Consider the following 23,204-nt stretch of genomic DNA (forward strand, 5'->3'; position numbering starts at 1 on the left):
GACTAACAGCATCAAATATAAATTTCAGCATTGTGGAGTAATATCTAATTGATATCTATCTAACTGCAATGATTACATTGTATAGTACACAATAACACAACTAATATTGTCTGCTCTGAGATTCTTACAATGCCATGTAAAGTAAGCCTTATCAATTATACTCTTCAATGCATAAGAGATATGGTTTCTTTTATTCATCCAGTCTTTACTTACAGTTGGTTCTTTACATATGCTATAGACAATTTCAACTACTTCTTGTGGATCAATCACATCCCATATACCATCACTGGCTATCACAAAGAACAAGTCACTACTAGTCAAGTAATGGGTGCAGGTGTATGGAACAGGTGACACTAAGTATTCCCCACTCCTTGTAGCACTCCACAGGTCACCTAGACTTCTTGATAGATTTGGTCTTGGAAAGTTACATGGTATAAGCCCGTCTCCTTCCCACAAGATACGAGTGTCTCCACGAGCACTAACATAGACACTTCCTCCAAGATGTTCGATTCTCTTTCTCTCTTCAACATCCACGGGTCTGTGAGTCATACTAAGTTCTTTTGCCAGAATTTCAGGCTCTCCCAATCCACCATAGTTAGGATTTCTACATGCTAGTATTATCTTAGAGTCACCAACATTTGCTACATGAACTCTATCATCTTTGAACAGTGCACATGCCACTGTAGTACCAGCATAGCTTGGTATGCCCTTGACTGTTTGTTTCCATGTGTCTGTTGTGAAGAAATTTACCAGTAAGACAAGTTCATACTATGAATAAAACAACAAAAAGACATACAATAGAATGCAGTGGAACTTGTCTGTAAAAAATATATTTGGGACCAGGTAATTTAAGAGGCTCCCTTCTTTCAGAGGTAAAAATGCATTGAGCTAAAAATCATTAAATCTTTTTCCTTACTATTGTGTCCTTGATTTGGAACTTAAGAGAAGATGTACCATGACTGCTACAATGCAACTATATAGAATATAAATGCATTGCATTTAATCCAACATCTAGCCATTGAAATTTGTGCATATGACCAGTCAAGTAGCTACAAGGATTTCACACATTTTGTATCCTAGTAATTTTGTGCAAATTTTAAAAGGGATCTGTATATGTGGCTTTCATTCCGAGAATGACTTCTAAACTGAAGCTTATGATATGTATAGTGAGAAAAAATTAGCAATAGTGGCACACACCCCACACAAATGGATACATTAAAGCCATGGTGGCACATGTGACTGCTCTATTAGAGTATTTCTACAACACTAACTTCTTTTCATTCAACCTAATTTTTACTGAGGAAGCTGCAATGATACTATGTTGCTGCCTTAATTGTTATCCTCCGATGGCTATGCAAGTAAATACACTACAACACAATAACATTAGTGCTCAAAAACACAGCAGTTAGCAATGTATAGTACAGATGACAAAGGTCTTTTATATTTTACCACCAAATATATTATCAGAAACCCTTATTCAAGTACACAAAAAATTGGAATTTTCAACTAGAGTAGGGACCATAGCACATCGATAAACAGTACTGAAACAAGTTGGAGTGGTCCATGATATAAAATCACAGTAAAGCAATAAAAAGTGTTATATCCCTACTGTGCTCAAGATACCATAATGGATATGCACAGTAGGGATATTACAATTCTTATCATTTTACTGTGATTTAATATCATGGACTACTCCAACTTGCAATGTTTCAGTACTTTTTATTGATGTGCTATGGTCCCTACTGTAGTTGAAAATTCCAAATTTTTTGTGTACTTGTTTGTTGATTTTTTTTGTAAATAATTATTATGACTGGTGAACCCACGCATACCGCATCTGAAATAGCACTGCACACCCTAGCTATGTTAATTATTCATCTACAAAGTGAAGTAACCATTATGCTTCGTTGTCAGCTATGTTCAATCTGTTACATAGCAGTACGAATCAAGAACTGTTCGAAAAGCACCTCTGCTAACAAAATAGCCACTATGAAAAATACGGGCGATTTCTGTTACGAAGGGAAGCGACACTTTTTGTTGTCAGCAAAGACGAATGGGACACAAAGGAGGCACTGGTAAGCCCATGAAGAATGCATTGTATGTACTGCAGTATGCGAAAAGGTACCTCTTGGGCTGAAGCAACGTCGAACGGTGAAAAAATCAAGCCTGTAGCCTTAGCCGTTATTGAGTTACGCTTGTCTGAAGGCGTCAGTCAGTTACTTACTCAGTCAGTCAGTAGAAAATTCAGTTAAATATTTAAAAAAAAAAATCTGTAGCAACTTGTTGAAAGCGTTTTGGGTCGAACTAAAAGCACGTTTGGGCTTAGTTTTACCTAACCAATACTGCCTCATTGTCGTCAGGGGAAATTGAGGCTGTTTTTGGGTGATGTTATTTCGTGAGCCACGCCTACTACTTTGTGGTCCCTACTATACAGTACTATCATACTGTATGATTGATTACCTTCAAGGGTACTGCCAAGCCCAAACATGCTTTTAAAGCAATCTGACTGAAATGCTTCTGATAAATTTTCTACCTTACTTTATTATTTACCAGTTGTGCACTGGAGGGTTTGCACAGAAGGCAGAGCCTGTACGAGGAGACTACCAGGGAACCTAAGTGAAAATCGTTGAGTTTAGTATCCTAAAGTAAAGCAGTACAAGTATTGAAAAAAAAAGCCAACACCAGCATGACTTCGATCTGCAGTACTTTGGCTACTGGCTGACTATAATTATTATTGAAGCCAACATGTGCATGCATTCAGCAAATATTTACAATGCATACATCAAGAGCTTTCCCTAAAGGTGTTGATTTGCAGTTAATGTGCCAACAGTTTTATGTGCTGTCTATAATTATACTATACCATATAAAAATTAAATACGAATTGAGGGTAATTTTTGTGTCACGCTTCAAATTATTATACAAGTGGATGGATTACAGGAATGTTTCACCATAGATAATCTACGACACATGGATTGGAAACATCCATATTATTTACATAGTGATGTCATGGGCCATCCTCGTTTCGGTGCGCGTAAACTTTATGGCCTTGACAGGTGGCTGTTCTTGTAACCAGCAAATTAGTGTTTGTCGTTTACAGTTGGGTTAATTACCACCTACACTAATTGGAGGCTGGACTGGGTAGGGATGCTGGTGAGTAGCAAGCAACAGTGTAAGAAAATTCAGGTTTAAAGGTGAAATATGGTGTTTCAAAACGGTTGTGCAAATTTTCTGAAGAAACAGAAAGTGCAGCGTTGTTTCTTTACTGCTGTTTACATCACTTGTAGCAGGTAGACTGTAGTAGGCTAGCTAGATATTCACTGCTTCGCTGTATATTCCACTGTTTCGATAAAACGTCACAAAACAGGCACTACTTTGTGCAATTGTTTAGCTCAAGCTGAGCAGTATTGTGGCATAAAATCTATTTCTATGTATCACACATTCCTTTGGTTGTGTAAATACGGTGACGAGAAGTTGGCTAATAGTACTGAAATATTAGCTGGTGCGTACCTGCCATTGTCACCTGTCGCAAACAATATTTTTCCCAGTGTCCACAGACATGCTGTGTTCTTGCTCAGTACACAATGTAACATGATAAACAATATAAAAGGAATGCCCACGCCTTCAAACAAGCGAGAAAAAGCCAAACAGCCACTCAGTACATTTCAACAAATTTCCGAATGTATTGGCACATCGTAACTAGGATAAGTAAATAATTTAACATCCTAGTTAAATAATTTAACGGGAATTTCACATCCACTAGGACACATATAATCTATGGTTTCACATATCATTCTTGTGTTGTAAGGTAGTGCAACAGGCAGAACATTTAACCATAACTCAATGTGCCATTCTTTCCTTTGATGTGGTGTATAGAGCTGACAATGAACTATTTTAACAAAACAAACTGAGGAAATTGAATACCTAATTTTCCTTGACCTTGCAGTAATTTGTGCAGGGGTAAATAACAGCTTAGCTTTCAGGTATATTCATTTCAAAGGAGCATGCTTTTGCATGCTTTTGCATTGTCTGAGTCATGTGGTGACACATGGATCAACTGAACATCAAGTGACATGTACTTAGTCAAAACACATATTTATCACAGCTCAGTACCAATCAAAGCTGTGTATTATGTGCTTGTCACTACATAACAAAATGCTAGCCATGCATACAACAGATATACATTTAATTGAGCTTTAGACTTATTTTAGTGGTTTAAACTAAACAACTGATAATAAATGAAAATGGGACAGTCCTTACCTCTAGCTGACCACATGCCCTCGTGGATCTTCATAAAAGCTGTCTCCATAGCTCTCGACACTTTCACTGGATCACTGCTGTAAATATCTTCGTTCTCCTTCAAAGTTTGGCAGAGGTTATCACGAGCATATTCGGCTGCCTCAACTCCAGCGTGGCCATCAAACAAGGCCAGAAAGTCGATTCTTTCGCGATTTTTCTCTCGTATAATTTCCACAGTAATAAAATCTTCACAAACTGAACGATCTCCTTTCATCTTCACAAACTTCACAAATCTTCACAAACTGAACGATCCCCTAAACTTTTGTGAATGGGGCGTGCGCCGACAGACTAAAATATATTGACAAGTTTAATTTGTAAAGCTTCACATGCAGCTGTGCTTTGTTGCTTGCCAGTCCCATCATCATATGATATGAAAGGACAATTCTTCTAAAGTATTGCTGCATCATAGTTGACTGCTCATGTATTTTTAGTAAGCTATATGTACAGTTGTGCACTTCTGTTGGTCAGTAGAGTCTATAAAGGCATAAATACTAACCACCACTAGCTGTCCATACTGCAATGTAACTGTAGAGGTAGCTAGTGCGAACAGTACAGTACATGCAATGGGTATGATCCACAACACTACATACTTGCCACACAGTTACATGTTTATGACTCCCAGGCTTTAGCCTTCTCACAGGTGACTGGTCCTTAGTGGGATGACATTCACAGATAAAATAAGCTTCACTGAACAGGAGACCACGTAAGTTCTTTTCAATTAAGAACACTTACAGTACACTATATGTAGCTACGTAGCTATAGTACAGTGCATGGGAGTGGACGCCATTATATTTATCCTTTGTAAAGAGGTGTCCTTAGTTAAGGGGTGCACAAGCTACTAATATACTGTTGATTTAGGACCTTGTAGGATGATCTTTATAAAGAGGTTACATGTCTAGTATTCAGGGCTGTCCTTTCCACTAATGACCATTATACATACAAATAACAGAATATGCACACAACCCATACACATCACTTGACTTGATGAGTATATCCCAGCAGCAAAGGTTGATAAAATATCAAGCATGCATTTTTGTTTCTCAAAAACTGCTAATGCATTATGCATTAATATTGATAACACATGCTTGTGGCTGGCTTGAAAATCATTTCAATAATTTCTTATATTACAAAATTTAAGAATTGGCAACAATATTTAGATAGTCAAAGACATTGTGAAATCAGTTTAAGGAGAACATCATCACTCTTAGATCCAACAGCTTGCTTGTCCTCAACAAGCTTTGTGATATCTTTCGACAAAGCCTTCACTTGACCAAGGAAAAGTAGAAGCTTAGATCTTCTTTGGGAAGAATTTGGTAAGACTCTTTTTGCATAATCCTCCAGTAATTCCAATCCAGCATCTTGTGTGCGTTCAATCATCTTCTGTCCACTATCAGACAAGCTGTGTACAACTAAAAATGATGTAAAATGAATTTGCTATCATAATCAAATAATTAATACTCACATGGGTTCATGAAGGCTATCAATTTGAGACATGAAAGTTCTGTTTCATCTAATTGAACATCCTGCATTTTAGCTACACACTCTTTGGTAAGTTTTTGTATGGAGGAGACTACTAGCGGGTTGTCAGTCAGATACAAGTGCGCTAAGTGGTCATTCTTGAAAGCAACATCACTACCAGTTGGAAACTTGGCAATATGGTAAATGAGCTTCAGTGCGTATACTTCCATCCATGATTCTTTAACCAATTTAATTTGATCTTCAACAGACAATTGGGCAAACATTGGTATTTTCTTTGCCCATGATATCACACTTAGCAACAATCTCCTTGTGCTGTCTGGTATATTTCCTTCAGTTATTGGACTAGCCATTGGTAAAACTGGATTGTTCTCTCCCTCCTCTGCTCTTGCAAGTATCTCTAACATCACAGAAGATGACATAATCTTGACATCATTGTTGAATGAATTGCTGCCCATGTGAACAGGTGTGCGGCCAAATGAATAAAATGGAAAAGGTATACCCACAGTACTAACAGTCCATGGGCCATTTTGGGCTGAACTACAACTCTTGATATGTTTAGGTGACAACTTATGCTCTTTGGTTGGATAAGGTGTTCTCTCTTCTTGAACAGCTATTGAAAGGAAACAAATACAGAAATTAAAATATTCTACTGCAATAACATAATCATGCATACTACAATAACTTAGACATGATAAACTAAAGAAATACTATATAGTGGGGATATACTAAAATTCAGGTAATGTTTAGATGCTCTCTAACTATCAGTAGCAGAGCAATATACATTCGCTGATGAAAAACTCTGCAACACTTAATGATGAAACACTGTTTTGTGTGGATATTAGTCAGAACTGTTATGCTTCATTTTGTTATTTCCTGTCTGATGGAAGTATTAGTTTAATGTTCATGTTACCATTAAGCCACTATTGGACTTCTCTATTTAGTATGAAGTGTTAAAGGAATGACTGCTGTGTTGGAGTATATATTGCTCTACTAGAGTGTTATCAACTGTTGAATAACTTGCCCGTGTACAATTTTGTGAATCTATATGCAGCTATTAATTTGACGGCCAATTAAATTAGTATTAAGCCGTAGCTCAGCTCATGCAAACGTCTAACATTTTGATCAAGTCTTCAATATATCTATAATTGTATAAATAGCAACACATGTAGTTAAAAACTGAAATCTTGCATGAAACATCCCTAAAAAGAAGAGTTTGAGATTTAAATACATGCAAAGAGCATACAGGGGAGTAGGGTTGGGCAATATTTCAATAAATCGCCAATATCGCATAAGCAAGTGCTAGCAATACCATTATCACATGTATTTTGCCTTCGCAATATTATCGCATAGGCAATATTAATTGTATTTCACAATAATTATCGCATTTATCATCTATTTTTTTATCTATTCTAGACCTCACAATACAGCTATATACAACTGCTATTATGTTCTTGTAGTGGGGTCATTGTGTATAACAATATTTACAAATAATATTGTGTTGCTGTTCATCACATCATTTAATATGCAAATAAAGATTTTATTTTATACAGTTTGTGCATATTATTGCTAACTATGTCAATTGGTTAACTTGTTCGCAAAGAAGTTGTGTCTGTAAACTAATTCTCAACGAAGACAAGCAGTCATATGGACTTTTCAAACTATCTGGTTGTGTTTCAATTTTCACATGCAATATTGCAATAATTGCATTAAATGACTCGTGCAATAATCGCATGTCATAAAATTCAGTATCCTTCAACCCTACAGGGGAGATACTTGCCCAACCCTACAGGGGAGATACTGTGTACTAGTGATAGAAGATTTTTGGTTTGAAGCAAATCACTGACTATACGGTATATCAAAGTTCACTACTGATATCAAGAGTTTATACCCTACACATTATAAACTCTTGCTGATATGTGTTGGGTAAGTCAGAAGTTTGTTGGAAAAGCTAAAGACTAGTTTCCTCTTAAAACAACTTCATCAGCATATACAGCTTCAGCATCAGCAATGTAATTATTAGATGTACTACTGTATTAAGTTTGACAACCCGAAAAGCATTAATTTATGAAAACAAGAATTAGATATAGAAGAGACGGAAATCAAAAGATACTATCTTGCAAACTGCATATTGGATTGCTTATAAGTATCTATCATCAGACAATAGACAAATCCAATATCGATTCACTGCAAGCTACAGTTACCTGTAATTTATCCGTCAAGGACTGAAACTGATCATTGCTAGCTAGCAAGTTTAGTCTAGTACTTTCGGTGAGCTAGACAGGCATGTAATAGCTAGACTTTGTATGTACAACTTCATGGTCACTGACATTTGTGCTTTCATGAGCCCTGTCTATGTGACAGAAGAGTGTGTTTGTGGTGGTGGAGAGCGAATCACACAGCATATTAATTAATTCCATAATTGATTTGCAGTACATGTATATGGCTAATATAGAATTACAGTTCTCAAAAAAATTCTGCCACACTAGAACTACTAGCCAGCAGCCTATGTTGGCACAACAGAAAATCCAAGTATAAAAAATATAAAAGAACACGAACTAGCTACTACATATACACATAGTTGTGACTACAGTAAATCAAAACAAGTCCTCAAGAAAATACTGCCAAAACTAGAACCAGCAAAGTGGTCTATGTCACTTTGTGGGCACAGCAAAGAAGTATAAATACATCAAGTTCTACAAAATGTAATAAATTCACGGACTAGCTACTACTGCTGCTCTCCAATAATAGCTATGGAAAATACCACTGCTGCTCTTCTATTGTTCTGTACTCAAAACTTCCAATATTCCAATCTGTCATACTCTACTCATTTCTGTTACTCCAACTGTTGGATTTCAAGCGATTAGCAACTTGAATTCCAGGAATTATGATAAGCCACATAGCTACCACAGATAAATAGCCTACTCATGTCCTTACTTCGACTGTCGAATATTACTCGCTAGCTTAGAGGATTCCAGCATACATAGCTACTCATTTTTGTTACTTTGACTGCTATAGCTTTCATGTGATTATTTGCTAGCTTAGAGGATTCCAGGAATATTATGAAGTCGTATATCATATACGTAACTAGTAAATGGTTATCTTATTTCGGATCTAGGCATAATATTCATATATAGCTAAACTATATACTTGATATGATACCTGATTAATGTTAGCCATTCAACCAAATTGGCACTCAAAAGCAAGCGATTAATGCACAGATATTACAATTGCATGGTCCAAATTTTCTTATATAAATATAGCTTTGATCTGTCAAAACTACATCACTATAAAAGTTAGCTATGTAGGTCTTTAATTTATAGCAATAAGTAACCTTCAACTCTTATTTCAAATGATTTGAAAAGCAACTGTTTCTCACAGTCTCAAATTTTTGTACCAATATAGACCCTTTACAGTTAACTATTACATCTGCCATCTTGGAGTACAACTAGAGGTACATCGATATGACCTTTGGCCGATATTCAATTTCCGATTACCGATATAAAATAATATTATCAAGCCGATAAACAAAGCTGATCCAATATGGTAGCATATATGCATAGACCTTTTCTCTAGCAATTTGCATTCTAAATTTAGTTATAAAGTGACAGTGTGGGCTTGTACACACGTTACTAATCCGATACTGATATAAAATAAGGCCGATATAGCTGATAACTGATAGCCAATCCGATTATCGGTACACTAACCACTGAGACAAGCTTGCGTATGATATAATGGACTTTATTGTCTGCATCACTGGGAGCAACACAAACTTTAAGAAAACCAACACAACTCACTAATTGCATCACTGTGATTCAGTTCACTGTGACAAGAAAAGCTACGCGAAGTAGCTTACATGTTTTTCTTATGTTTTCTAAACTGAAGCGGGTACCTATGAGTTTGTTAAAATACAAATGGTTGTTGTATCAGTGCTGTTTGCGGCCGGAGGTTTGCGGCTTGTTGTAACCATTTTTGGCAGCAGTGTGGCTTTTGTTTCTGGAATCCTCTATACACTCCAGCTAGCTATACATCCTTACCATTCCTTTTCATTCCAACATTGACACATTTTTGCAGGCGACAGTGCTGACATCTGTTTCTTGTGTTCTTATCAATTTCACAGCATCTGTTGCCTCTACACACATACTTTGCTTCTACTCGAATACTTCTTCTGAAGAAACTCTTACATGCCTCACAGCTCATCACCCCAAAATGCATTCCTGAGGCAGTATCGTTGCATACACGGCAAGCTTGCTGATGTGGACTGGCTGGCCGCGAACTGGTGGAGTCAGCAGATCTTGGAGGTGAATGAGCGGAGTTCTTCGTCCTACAAGTCCATGACGGTAAAGTGACGGATGGATTAACGTAAACACTGCTTCTGTGATCAGAAATGGAGCTAATGTCAGGCCTATTGTGTTGGTCTTCAACGTCTGGTAGAAAATCTGTTGACAGCCATTCGCTGAAGTAGTCATCATCGAGGCCATAATTACCCGTAGTGCCATCATACTCCAAAGTTCTGTCATGCCACTGAGGCCAATCGTATGTTTCTTGGTGGTGTACAAAAACACCTGGAGAATTCATTTTTGCTGCAATCTTAGCTAGCTCAACGCGTTTTTATAGACAAGTTCTGACCGAGTTGACGTAAATGTATACGTCATCAGTGCCGTGTAATCTCGTATACGCTCGCTTATTCTCGAAGTGTCTTTAAAAAATTAATAAAGATGATTAACCTCGTGTTCGAAACTTTGAACGTGTAGTGCGAAACGACGATCAATGAGAAACACTTAACTCATGTAACTGAGCTTTAGATATAGACTACGATGACCACTTCGATAGTGGGAGCGCGCCACTGAGCTTGGCATGCCGGTACGTGCCAGTGCGATTCTGGCAGCTGCAATCCAGTTTGGAGAAGGGACAATGGAGCTATGCATGCATGCATGAAAATTGTTTATTCTTACCCACAGTGTGGCACGCTATCTTTCTTGGCCATAGGACGTGCTACCCTTGCTGATTACAACCTACAAGCCCTATACTTTGCCAGAATAGCTTAGCTACACGGATGATGGGTTGAAATTATATAATTATAATACCGGTTTAGTAAAAACTTTCATTACAGGACTTTTCTTTACATATAATCACCTTTTAATATTATTCTGATAATTTGTAGCTAGCTCCTGACGAAATCAGACAACTTCAGTATATCTATACAGTTTGTATAAGCAATGATTACTGGTGACTACATTGGTTATTTAATAGGCTTAAAACAATGAGTACTTTGAAGTATCAGCTGTAAAAGGGTGCATCAGAAATAAACAATAAGTATTGGATATTGATAAAATATATGGTATCGGTACAACCTTAGAGTTTATGGTGATTCCTAGACAAGTCATTTCATTGACAAACTTTTCAATTTACCAACATAAAAACCTTAGATCAAACTTCATTTGCCGTAACTTCTCCCAGCCACTAGGTGCAGGCATGAGTAGAAAGGCTGTGTTTCAATAAGCAGTAAATATAATATTATGATGTAACAATCAACTAACAGGCTAGAGCTATTTGGAAGGTCATTCATAATGAAAAGTATAGGCCCAAAGACTGTGCCCTATGGGACATCAAAAATGATATCAATGAATTCCGAGGCTTGTCCATCAACAATAATATCTCTTTACCTTCAGCAATGCCTGCAGACAATTTTTTCTGCCCAGGCTAGCAAAATATATAGCTATGCTGAAAATTACTAAAGCTGGTTGTTGTTAGATGTATCCATAAAGTTTCTAGGTAAAATGCACAAAGCAGCCATAACAGGGTATATGCAATTCACAGTGGAATGGTAATTTTTAAAAAATCCAACATCATTTTACATCCATGCAATGAAGTTCAAAGAGAAAGTTATACACTTATGTAGACAGTGGCATCTATAGAAGTGGGTCTATACCTTGTAGCTGCCAAATAATTTTGGTGCCAGTGTTTATATGTAAGATCAAGACTATCTAATAAGTCAAATATTCTAGTCACAGATTCAATGCAGACAAGCAGTGTAGTGATTTGTGGTTACATAGAAAATACTAAAAAACTATGCACTGTCTATCATAGTAGAGCAGCTAAGCAAAACAATCATTCACTTTTTGATAAAAGCACCAAACTTGGTACAATATTTGCTTGATTCATATTAGATATGGTGCCATTAAAATTACCAATCGTATCACACTCACATAACCTGACAATAAAACCAATAGAAAATGTAGCCATATATGCACTCAATAATTAATTTGTGACCGGATTTGCAAAAAGAGGTCTTCCACACACATCCAATTTTGTTAACATGGTAGATCCCATAACTTAGCGTTCAAGTAACATAATTATTAACCTGAAATTTTTACCATCTATTCAGCTATGTTGTCTGACCAATTTCAGTGTTCAATATATACTTGATATGTCAAAATGACAGACCAACATATAACATGGTCGGTCACTGGTACACAATAGTAGCAATTTGCATACACAGTGTCTCTTTAAATGCTTATTTTGATAGGTCATGATGTCAGACCATTTTTAATTTGGTCGGTCATTGTGGCTTTTGGGTTGAAAAATGACAGGCTGTTATTTTGAGCTCTGAATTTTCAAGTCAATAGCTCTTTCCTATCTCAAGTAATGAATTGTCTAAATTTGGTAAATAGGATGTGTGTGGAAGACCCCTTTTCACAAATCAATATACTGAAATTTTGCATCTGCATAGACAAGCAAGGTATGGTCAGGTGTCATTAGCTTGCAGTGTTAAAAAGCACGGAGGGTCAATGTATATGTAGCCATAGATGTGCAACATATTATTTCTATTGAACTGTACCTGTACTTTTACACTGAAATATTGGCTCCATTAGAAGTGTTTAAAATAAGTTTATTTTATGACTTGATTGCACCTGCAAATTTGAAATCCATTCATCAAGCGTAAAGAAGTGTTTGAATGCACTTGTATGGTTTCCTGATCAGCTAGAAAACCTAGTTTAAAAGTTTCCAAACATTCCCTATGGCAATGATTTTAACGTGGCACTGTATCTCAAATGATTTAGTATACCTTACTCAACTTCCCCAGAAAATCTGGTGCGTTTATCACAAAGTGAATTATTTCATCAAAATTTGTCGCTTAGCTGCTGTAATATCAGTGATATTATTGTGTTCTTAATGTAAAAATTTTGGAAGGCATCACAGGTGATTTTAAGGGGGGGTCAGGGGCACCTGCCCACCCTGTTTAAAATTTGTGTTTTTAGCAGAGTTGCACCCCCAGACCCCCTGAAATTCTATATAGCCATACAACAACCTGCATGCTGTGCCCCCCTGAATATCAGCTCTAGAATCACCACTGGAAGGCATACCAGCACTAGATATGCCACTGTACTCAGGTTGGAAATACCAAGAAAGCTTTCTGACATAATCACTGTATGTGTCCAACTGGAAAATGAACAATGAAATTTAGCCAGTTGATTACAAACACAGTATGGTGAGACACACACATTGTGGGTATTTCCAGTTTGTGCAACTAATATACAAAATAATGTTTCTATTCCTGACATAAACCACATTGCATCACACAACATGCAATTGCAAGTCACAATGCCAGTAATGACCTATCTTTATATGCAGCATTACCCGTACACTGTGTATTATTAACCATAACATTCTTTGTGATTAATGAATAATGACTTACTTTTGCTGCATGCAAGGAAACAATCCCTTCATTCCAATGTGTACATAGTCCATTTCACTGTTTATACACCCCAATTCCCCTTATGATGTGTATGTATTAAGAGTTACACATATCTAATTACCTATGCCATTAACTGTGCATACTGTGTACTTCATGCACTCATGTACACTTTTTAGGTTTTTGTTAAACCTAACTAATTGAATACACCTTTTCATAAAGCTAACTGTTTTTGTCCTTTTCACAGGAATGTTCACTATGTATTTGTTAACTAATTATAGCCATTTTGGTAAGTAGTAACAGTAGCTACATAGTTTAAATGTATTGTATAGTAGCTAATGCAGACCAATTTATGAGCAAATATGATTTTCTAGTACAAATTGCAAGTTTTATCCTTATATCCGACTACATAAACCCGTTAATTGTAATATCAAAGACTACATGCTGCTCAAGTTTTCTTTGATGTCCCTAATTATAATGACCGTGTTTGGGTGAGTATTAAGATGCAAGTCATTATTGGTGGGCTGCTAAACCTATCAGTTATAGTGTGCCATTACTTTGTGCAAAATTGGTTATACTCATTTGGTGATTTCAATTTTAAAGTACTACCTGGTCTGACTATATATAATGATACTTCAAACAGTCATCATACTGAACAAGTTCTTGAAGTAGTGGATGTATCAGTGGCGGATCCAAGGGGGCACATGAAACAAAAAATACAAGCATGGTCGAGATTCTCTAACAGAGCAATCATTCAAATACTTTAATAGAACAGTCATCACATGTAACACTATTAAGAATCTTCCACAATTGCTGAGTATATTAAAACTGGCATCTGCAGCACCATCCCATGGGCATATGTAACCTGCTAGGAATTTTGTAGATAAATTTACATGGTCATTTGTTTGTCATTCTATATGATAATTGGTCTGAACTAATAGGTAATAGTAATCATGTGTGCATCCATTTTGACTCATTTCACTACACAGAATGCAAACAATCTTCTGGTTGAAAAGTACAACATAGGAACAGCTAAAGAAATGTTGACTGGTAGTCTACCTTAGAGCCCCTCGATGTCAGTGATTCCTAGATGTATGTGTTTTAAGATGGCTTACCAAAATACTATTGACAAATGTGTTCCTGTTTACAAACTGAAAATGAAAATGAGAGAATCCGTGGATGAATTCTGATGCCTTTAAATTAAAGAATAAATTGTGGAAAAATATTGTGCTTCTGGGTCTCCTTCTGATTTATTAAACTTTCAAACGGTTAATAACCAGTTAAGACAGTTAACTCATACTCTAAGAAGAAACTATGAAAAGGATTTGGTTATGAATAATTGGTAGTAAACCTAATGCTTTTTGAAAATGTTAATTCTAGAGTAAAGACATGACCCATGATCAATAAGTTGTGCAAACCTGATGATTTATCTACTTCTTTGCTTCCAGAGATGGTTGACATGCTTAATGATTATTTCTCAATAGTCTGATTCCCCCACACTTGGGCAAAATCGTAAGTCTAATCCCTTCCTTTCTCCATTAGAATATCTCAACCTTTGCTTCTAGTATTGCCTAAACCCCCACACTTGGAGCTTAAATTTTTTTGTCTAGTCCCCTCGTTATGCCCTCATTTGCCCGCATGGGGGTAGGTGGGGCAAAACTTTGATAGGTGAATAATGAAAATGATTTTATACCATGGCCAGTACCTCATATTAAAGACTGGCCATCATACTTACAGTTCAGTTGACTTACAAACGTGAAAAGTGCAGGTCCTGATGGTTGGCCAACGAAAATGACATATGGTCACGCCTTTACATAAAAAGGGGCCATGCAATCTTGCGTCTAATTATTGTCCCATTAGTCTTTCTTCTACTATTATTAGTATATAGTCAAGGCCATGTAACCTATTGTCAAAGATAACACGTTCTGACTTATAATCTTATTTTCCCTTCCATATATGGATTCATTCTAGGAAGGTCTTGTTCCACTCAATTGCTGAAGTACTATGGGCTTCAGTTGATGTGGATGTCATGTGGATGTCATGTGGATGTCATGTGGATGTCATGTGGATGTCATGTGGATGTCATGTGGATGTCATGTGGATGTCATATATTTAGTTTTCCAGAAGGCTTTTGACTCAGGGCCACATAATCAATTAGCTGTTAGGTATAACCTTTTTTGGAATTCAAGGTCAACTCCTAAAATGGATTGAAAATTTTCTTGCCACAGAAAACAACAAGTGGTACTGAATGGTCAGTTAATAATCCTATACTGCTTCAGTTATTTGTTGAGTTTTGCAGGATTACATTTTAGTTCCCCAGCTACTTATCATATTCATTAATGACTTACCATCAGCAGTGTCCAGTTTTGTCTCTGGTCTTTCATGTTACCTAAGAAGTACATAGCTTTACAAAAATATTTGGATGCACTCCACTACATGGCAACTAAAGTTCAGTATTTTGAAATGTAGCTAAAACTCTTTCACCTATGCATAACGTTTTAAATGGCACACAAATTAGCTGCATAGTCTGCATAGGGGGTTGGGGATTCTTTTAATGATCACCTAAGGTTCATGACCACACATTTACAGTTACTGGTAAAGCTAATCGTGTATTTGAATTAATTAGTAAATCTCTTATGTTTCTAGTGTCGGAGATGCTTGTAAAATTGTACAAGACTTTCAACACTGGAATATGGCAACCCTGTCTGAAGGCCTATAGCTTTGTTTCAGATCACTGAAAGAAAATGTTCAACAAAGAGCTACACATTTTATTCCCTCCACCTCCATTAGTTATTCTGAGAAGCTGAACTTACCTTCCAATGTACAAAATTATTAACAACTGTTCTAGTACAGATTTTTCAGACTCTATCACATTCTCTACAACTATAGGGGACATGAATTAAAGTCACTAGGATCATCAATAACTGGAATGATTTTCCATTGATGTTGCTAATACTATAGATCTACGTACTAACAGGTACTTGACAATAACCTTACTGATTCTAAATTTATATATAGCATTTTAATGATGTATGTACATTCATGTTCGAGTATATACGGGCTATACCTCTACACTGTTATGTATTTAATCATTAAGAAGATCAGCAGGATGGTGATTAGTAAAAGGTAGCTACTCTAATAAAGCATTCAGCTAATAGTTAGTAATTTGCTTATTTTCGTGTAAAAAGTTTCATGATAAAAGTTTTTGTGCAAAATATTTTCGTATGATTTACGCGAATGACTGCTCTATTAGAGTATAATTCGATCTGTAAAATTTTTGTCTAAGAAATTTTTGTACAAGTTTTGCATACAAAAATTATTTTACAATGAAATAAAAGCAAAATATGGTATGTATAAGATTGTAATGAATAATGAGCTGGCTGGGCTACCAATGAACTGTCCACTTGGATTGGTTTAGGTATAAAAATGGCCTTATATTAGGCTTCCAACCAAAATAAATTCTTTATTATAATATTATGGCAATTGTTGTGCTATCTTTTGGAATCATTATAGTGTAAACCACACTTCAATCAGTGGTTCCTATCAAGAGATACAAGCAAAAGAAGTATGTAGGTAGAGTGGTGATTTTTGTGTTCAACCTTTTCTATGTCACCAAGATCCGAAGTGACATAAAATTAAATATGAGTGTCCTAATGACATGAAATTTTCACCACTTAACCAATTAATGTTGTAAAATGTATGAGCTAGACAAAACCTTTCAAGAGTAACCCATAATATTCAATGATTAACTTGTCTTTATGAATCTGCTGCAGCTAGTGCTCAAAAATTCAGCCTATTATTATTATGCTCCAAATTTTTGCTACATTTCCTGTGTTTTGCTAACAAAATTGCACTTTCAAGTGGAAGTTTGGCTTATGGGTAACTGGTTGGATATAAATATGGCTGCTTTGTGAACTGCTTCATTCTCTAATAAAGCAATCATGCCAAATATAGCCCTATATTGGAGATACTGACTATTCAATTACTGCAAGTCAGCCTTTTTCTGTGACATAATATATACATTTTCACAAACAAGGATATATTATTCTGCCTATACTATGCTAGCATTATGCTTGATGCTTTCAGGCACCTATTATGCTCAAAATTATGCTGGCATAATAGGCTAGTGCCTACCAATGTTTCTCAAACTTTGATTTCACATATTCCAATACAGGATGAAATTTAATTCAGAAAAGTGCACTACGAAGTATGAAGCATCTACCACATAATAGGACAGCAGCTCATGATGTTTGTCAAAGGGGGGTAATTTGATTTCATATGAAAAACTGGTAGGTTGAAATGGCTACTTATGTAGGATTTCCACCCAAAATAGGAAAATGCTTGTTTTGGGAGATTTTCATAAAGACTGACCTTTCAGATAAAGCAAACATGTGCTAATGTATTATTGGACTGATTGTAGCATTCAATATCAACATAATTTTAACACACATAAATAAAATATCCAAAATGTGGTCACGTGACCAAAAAATCCCATCATAGCTACATTGGACAGCCTATATTTTGTATTTTAAGACAGCCTGAATAAAGACTTCTACATCTTGTAGTGCTATATATATATAGCTTGAACGCAATAGGCTAAGGTATAATAAATTAGCACTTGTTTGTTTTATCTTAAAGGTCAGTCTGTGTGAAAGTTACCAGAAACAACAAAAGAAGGCATCTTCACAGGACCAATGTTATTGTAGGAGTTTTTGCTCACATGGCCACTTTTTGGATATTTATACATGTGTTAAATTATCAGATGCTACAAACAATCCAATAATAAAATTTGCACTTGTTTGCTTTATCTAAAAGGTCAGTTTGTGTGAAATCTCCAGAAACAACAAAAAGAAGTATTTTCCTGTTTTGAATGGAAACCCTGACTTATAGTAAATATAGTCGTACATGTATAACATCATTAGAATGGCCACCACTCCAATTAAGGAGAAAATGTGCAAGATTAACTCTATTATACAAGATTATCCACAACCTAACTGAAATACCTAACAGCTACTTACCAACATTATCACCTGTCACTATTACAAGATCTAATCATGAACAAAAATTCCTACACTATCATACATCAATAGACAATTATAAGTACTCATTTTTTCCAAGAACAATACCAGAATGGAATGGACTACCACAAGACATCATCAACCAACAAACTATTGACAGCTTCAAACAATTATTATATAATCACTTTTAATTTAATGTACATTAGCACTTATCAGTGCCCCAGGCGGGCTCTGCTAATTAAACAATATAATAATAATAATGTACGTAGCTATGCTTTCTACATTGTGACTATGAGCCGATCACGGCTCTCCTACATTTTTAAAGTCTCATGATCACCTCGTGCTGATCACGAGATCGATGGTCTACCATCATCGAGACTAGTGATTTCACTTTGATGAGGATATCAGATTCCACTCAGTTAAGCCGGATTATAAGCAGTAGTCTCGGATTCCAGTGTCAGGCCCCTTGACTGCGGTAGCTATGTCAAAGAAACTGACGAAGGTTATACTTTGGACCCCACCAAGGTGTTTATCTAGTGTATTTTATCGGTCCATGACCACGCTAAAGCGAGCAAAATGTTTTCAGGAATTGTTTACTGGTTCGTATTATTTTGGGCCCGAGCGTCGGTCAGATAGATACGTCCGTGAGCGTAATGGCTGCATAAGTGACGTAGGCCTTGATCTAGAGGGACTGACTGTCAGTGAATTGACGTATGATAGAATAAAGAAAACCCTTGTCAGCGATTATCCGAATGTGGACTTGGTTTTTACCAAAGAACTTGTGTACTGTTTACCGGAGTCGTTATACCCAGATATGATCAGTGAAGGATTCACAGAATTCACTCACACATTTCTGATTCGAGATCCAGAAAGAGCTATACCTTCAAACTACAGAGTTACTATGAATGAACAATTTGATTCTGGTTATTTAGTGCCAACGAGTGGTGGATTTGAGGAAACGTATAATCTGTTTAACTTCATAAAGGAGAAGAAAGGTCTCGCCCCTATTGTAGTGGATGCAGCTGATTTACAGACACACTCTGATGAAACAATGAAGAAATACTGTGAGGCTGTAGGGATTGACTTTGATCCCAGGATGACCTCATGGGACCCAGGTCCCTGTCCGTCACACTATAAAATTTTTTCGCAATGGAATTCCACAGTTGACCAGTCAACTGGATTTATCAAAGTTAAACCTGAAGAACTACCACCTGTGCCATTTCATGAGCTACCACATGAAGTTATGGGTGCCATTGAGAACAGTAAAATTTGTTATCAGGAAATGAAAAAATATTGTATTGACATTACTAAATAGCTACAATTATGTAGATAGGATGTGTGTATTATATTTTTAATATAAGATCCACAGAACAAGCAGTTAACTGATATACACTTAGCTATGTATATATGGTAGAACAGCATTGGCAACATATAGTGAAAAAGCCAGTACTTTGTGCTATTTGTGAAAGTGGAACTATGATCACAATCCTGTCCAACATGGATTTCAGCTCTGCTTGCTATGACACATAGCTAACATTGCTGAGTTGAATGACTCCTAACGACTTGTATGGTTCCCATATCATGCTTAAACTAATAGAGTCTCAGTAGACTCTAGAGAGTATGGCTCTCATAGGAACTTTGATCTAGTGAAACAAGGTCAAAACTGCAGATCCAGCCAATGTAACCACAACACATGCTGGCCTCTGCTCAACATGTTGTTCCACCTCCCCCACTAGAATCCCTATTCCCTCACCCACAACTCTCTGATACATCATGACTCATGAGCAAGCTAGAATTACATGTAGTTTAGTCCTGTATATGTCAACATGTCAGACTTCAATCATTTATGTCCAAATGATTTTTAGACACTTACAACACACATTATTTTGTTGATCTCTAAACAGATGGAAAATTTGTTGATCACTAAACGGACGGAAAAATTTGTTGAACACTAAACAGACAGAACATTTGTTATTCACTAAACAGATGGAATTTGTTGATCACTAAACATATTCATGGAACATTATTTTGTTGATCTCTAAACAGATGGAACATTTGTTGATCACTTAACAGACAGAACATATGATGATTACTAAAAGACAGGACTATAGTTACGGTACTGATGCAGGACATGTTGTATTACTGTACAAGCTTTTAGTTTTGATTGTATTTTTGTAAAAGTTTTTTTGTGTCGTGAAAAATCATAACAGAATTAGTAAACCTGCAATGGGGAATTCTTCAATGGTTTTATAGAAATAAGTTTGTCAGATGATTTGTGATAAGATTCACAGAAAAATGCATTGCAAATTCTATAAACAATTCTGATTGGTTACACATAATCAAACCCAAATGTGCCTTCAGAGTGACCCAACAAACTTCTATGAATCTATTAAACTGAATTTTCTGCTGACTGACTCATACATATAGTTACTTGACTATGGTTAAGGCTACAGCCGTACATACAGGATTGATTTCTTCACTGCTCTGGCCCAAGACCTGCCTTTTCACCAACCACAGTAGCAACAATGCATGCATCATGGACTTAAATTACCTTTGTTCTCCTCTGTATCTCCTGTTTCTTCTTCCACTACTGTTGGTTTATGGGTAGCAAATTATGGCTTTAACAATTTCTGTAGTGACTGGATCAATTGCAGAGGTACTTTCTTGTACTGTTCTTTGTTTGTAAATTGTGAAATGGCCATGTCGCTTTTCAGTAATTGATACTAGGGTGGGTATTTTTAAAAAAATGTGTCTAGCACCATTCTGTGTTTTCTTACAGTATACGCTATAATATAGTTCACCAACAATGAATAAAATTTAACAAACAAAACTTAGAAATTTAACATTTCAGTAGAGAAAATAACAGCAATGAAATAAGGGAGGTAAGCTGCAGCTAGGCTAGTGGATATTAATTCCTACTTCAGTCATATAGCCTGAGCTGGCTATTAGCCTGTGCTGGCCATTAGCCTGTGCTGGCTATTAGCCTGTCAATACATAGCATAGCCATGAAGCTAAGATTTTTTAAATCTCCATTAGCACAGCTATATATAGAGACGGCCTCCCTTTCTTGACTGCCTTTTATTTCTATAATCTCTATTCAAATGTTAATTTCTAACATTCCACTGGACTGTAGATGACCATGCCTCAAAGTGGACCCAAATCTATTTCTACTTTTTTTTTTTTAAGTTTCATAGTTACTTAACTGTATGCAGTGCTATACCAATTTCTTATGGTTGTATTATTCATCTTTCATCCATGTACATAGCCACAATTCACAACATCATGATGATAGTGACTACCAAGAGCTGTTTTTGAAAGACCTGAATGATATCGAAGACCAATCAGATGTGATGACAGCAACATGTTGTAGTATTATATAATTACCAACAGTATTTTTCAAATGCATTCATGAATGTGTGTACGTACACTGTGTATATGTCTGTCTGTGAGTGTGAACAAACATTGGTCACAAATGCATACAATTTAGACATTGCATAGGTACATGCTAAATTGACACTTCTAGTACATACTATTGTATTATAAGTCTTGTACCTTGCTTATGTTGGCTGTAGTGTGCAAGAAGTGCCAGAAAATTTCATAATTAATAGTATACATTTCAATTACACTCTTCGATGCATACGTACTATAAGTGATTTGGTTTCTTTTATTCATTCAGTATTCACGTACAGTGGGTCATTTACATATGCTATCAACTACATATCCCGTATACCATTACTGACTATATCACAAAGAACAAGTCAAGTGATTAGTGCAGGTGTAACAGGTGGCATTAAGTATTTCCTTCCCCACTCCAAGTATATAATAACTCCACGGGTTATGCACCTAAACTTCTTGACAGATTTGGCCTTGAAAACTTTTGTGGTTTTACTCCATATTCTTTCACAGCAAAAACAAACTAGTGAAGGTCACTACTAAATGCTCATTGTTTTTGTGCAGTGATGTTTACTACTAATTTTGTGGTGACCGTCACTACAATGTAGTGATGTTCACCACTATGTAGTGAGGGTCACTACAAAAGAGTAGTGAACGTCACTACAAAAGAAGTGAACGTCACTACACAAAAATAATGAGTATTGTGGCAGAAATTAGTAGTGAAATTCACTAATTTATTACAGTGTTCCAATGGAAACAAGGCTCTCCATCATGATTACTAACATAGACATTTCCACCATACAGTGGAACCTCTCTTATCTGGATCTCTATTCCTCAATGTCCAGATAGCCCCTAATGAGTCATGTGGCTTGTAGCTTATGAAGTTTGGTTTAGATGAAAGCACAAGGAGAGAGCCTAAAGGTTGCTGTTTACCTGACTGTTCAACAGCTTTTTAAAATAATAACTACCACTTGGTTGTTATGCATTTTCACAGCCCAGGGGGTAACCATGAATGCTCTGTAGTGACTTCCTGAAATTTGTCGTTTTGTTCATCTTCATATTACTTTTATTACTAGGACTGCATCACATACTGATGATACAACCAAGTAAATATCCCTCTGCTTACTAAACTGCATAGCACTAATTGATAACAATACAAACATTAAAATTGATGTATTTAAAGTCACTTTAGCATAATAACTAGTTATGTACATTTCTGAGATACGGATGGTAGTATGTACCTGACCATCCGGATAAGAGCGGTTCCACTGTATTGTGCTGTATCATTTGCACAATTGAAGCCTAGAATAGCATGTACAGATATAGGT

General features: G+C 36.2%; 4 protein-coding genes across 4 annotated transcripts in view; 1 reads left to right on the forward strand and 3 right to left on the reverse strand.

The window, feature by feature from the left end:
* LOC136262698 (protein phosphatase 1D-like) lies at positions 1-4,605 on the reverse strand. Its single transcript, XM_066057067.1, has 2 exons — positions 4,255-4,605; positions 1-731 (listed from the first exon to the last, which is right to left on the reverse strand). The coding sequence occupies exons 1-2, from the start codon at positions 4,505-4,507 to the stop codon at positions 73-75; spliced, it is 912 nt and encodes a 303-aa protein (XP_065913139.1). The 5' UTR covers positions 4,508-4,605; the 3' UTR covers positions 1-72.
* Positions 4,606-5,390: 785 nt separating this feature from the next.
* The window catches only part of LOC136262690 (retinoic acid receptor RXR-alpha-B-like), a 34,437-nt gene continuing 16,623 nt past the window's right edge, over positions 5,391-23,204 (reverse strand). Inside the window, exon 3 of the mRNA XM_066057060.1 lies at positions 5,391-5,702. Within this exon, the coding sequence (XP_065913132.1) occupies positions 5,455-5,702 (248 nt within the window). The 3' untranslated portion in view covers positions 5,391-5,454. The remainder of the gene's footprint in view (positions 5,703-23,204) is intronic.
* Positions 5,710-10,347, reverse strand: LOC136263669 (retinoic acid receptor RXR-gamma-A-like). Its single transcript, XM_066058305.1, has 2 exons — positions 9,807-10,347; positions 5,710-6,382 (listed from the first exon to the last, which is right to left on the reverse strand). The coding sequence occupies exons 1-2, from the start codon at positions 10,345-10,347 to the stop codon at positions 5,745-5,747; spliced, it is 1,179 nt and encodes a 392-aa protein (XP_065914377.1). The 3' UTR covers positions 5,710-5,744.
* Positions 18,820-19,856, forward strand: LOC136263559 (uncharacterized). Its single transcript, XM_066058168.1, has one exon. The coding sequence runs from the start codon at positions 18,965-18,967 to the stop codon at positions 19,796-19,798; it is 834 nt and encodes a 277-aa protein (XP_065914240.1). The 5' UTR covers positions 18,820-18,964; the 3' UTR covers positions 19,799-19,856.

Source organism: Dysidea avara, chromosome 8 (assembly GCF_963678975.1).
Source record: "Dysidea avara chromosome 8, odDysAvar1.4, whole genome shotgun sequence".
NCBI classification, from domain to species: domain Eukaryota; kingdom Metazoa; phylum Porifera; class Demospongiae; order Dictyoceratida; family Dysideidae; genus Dysidea; species Dysidea avara.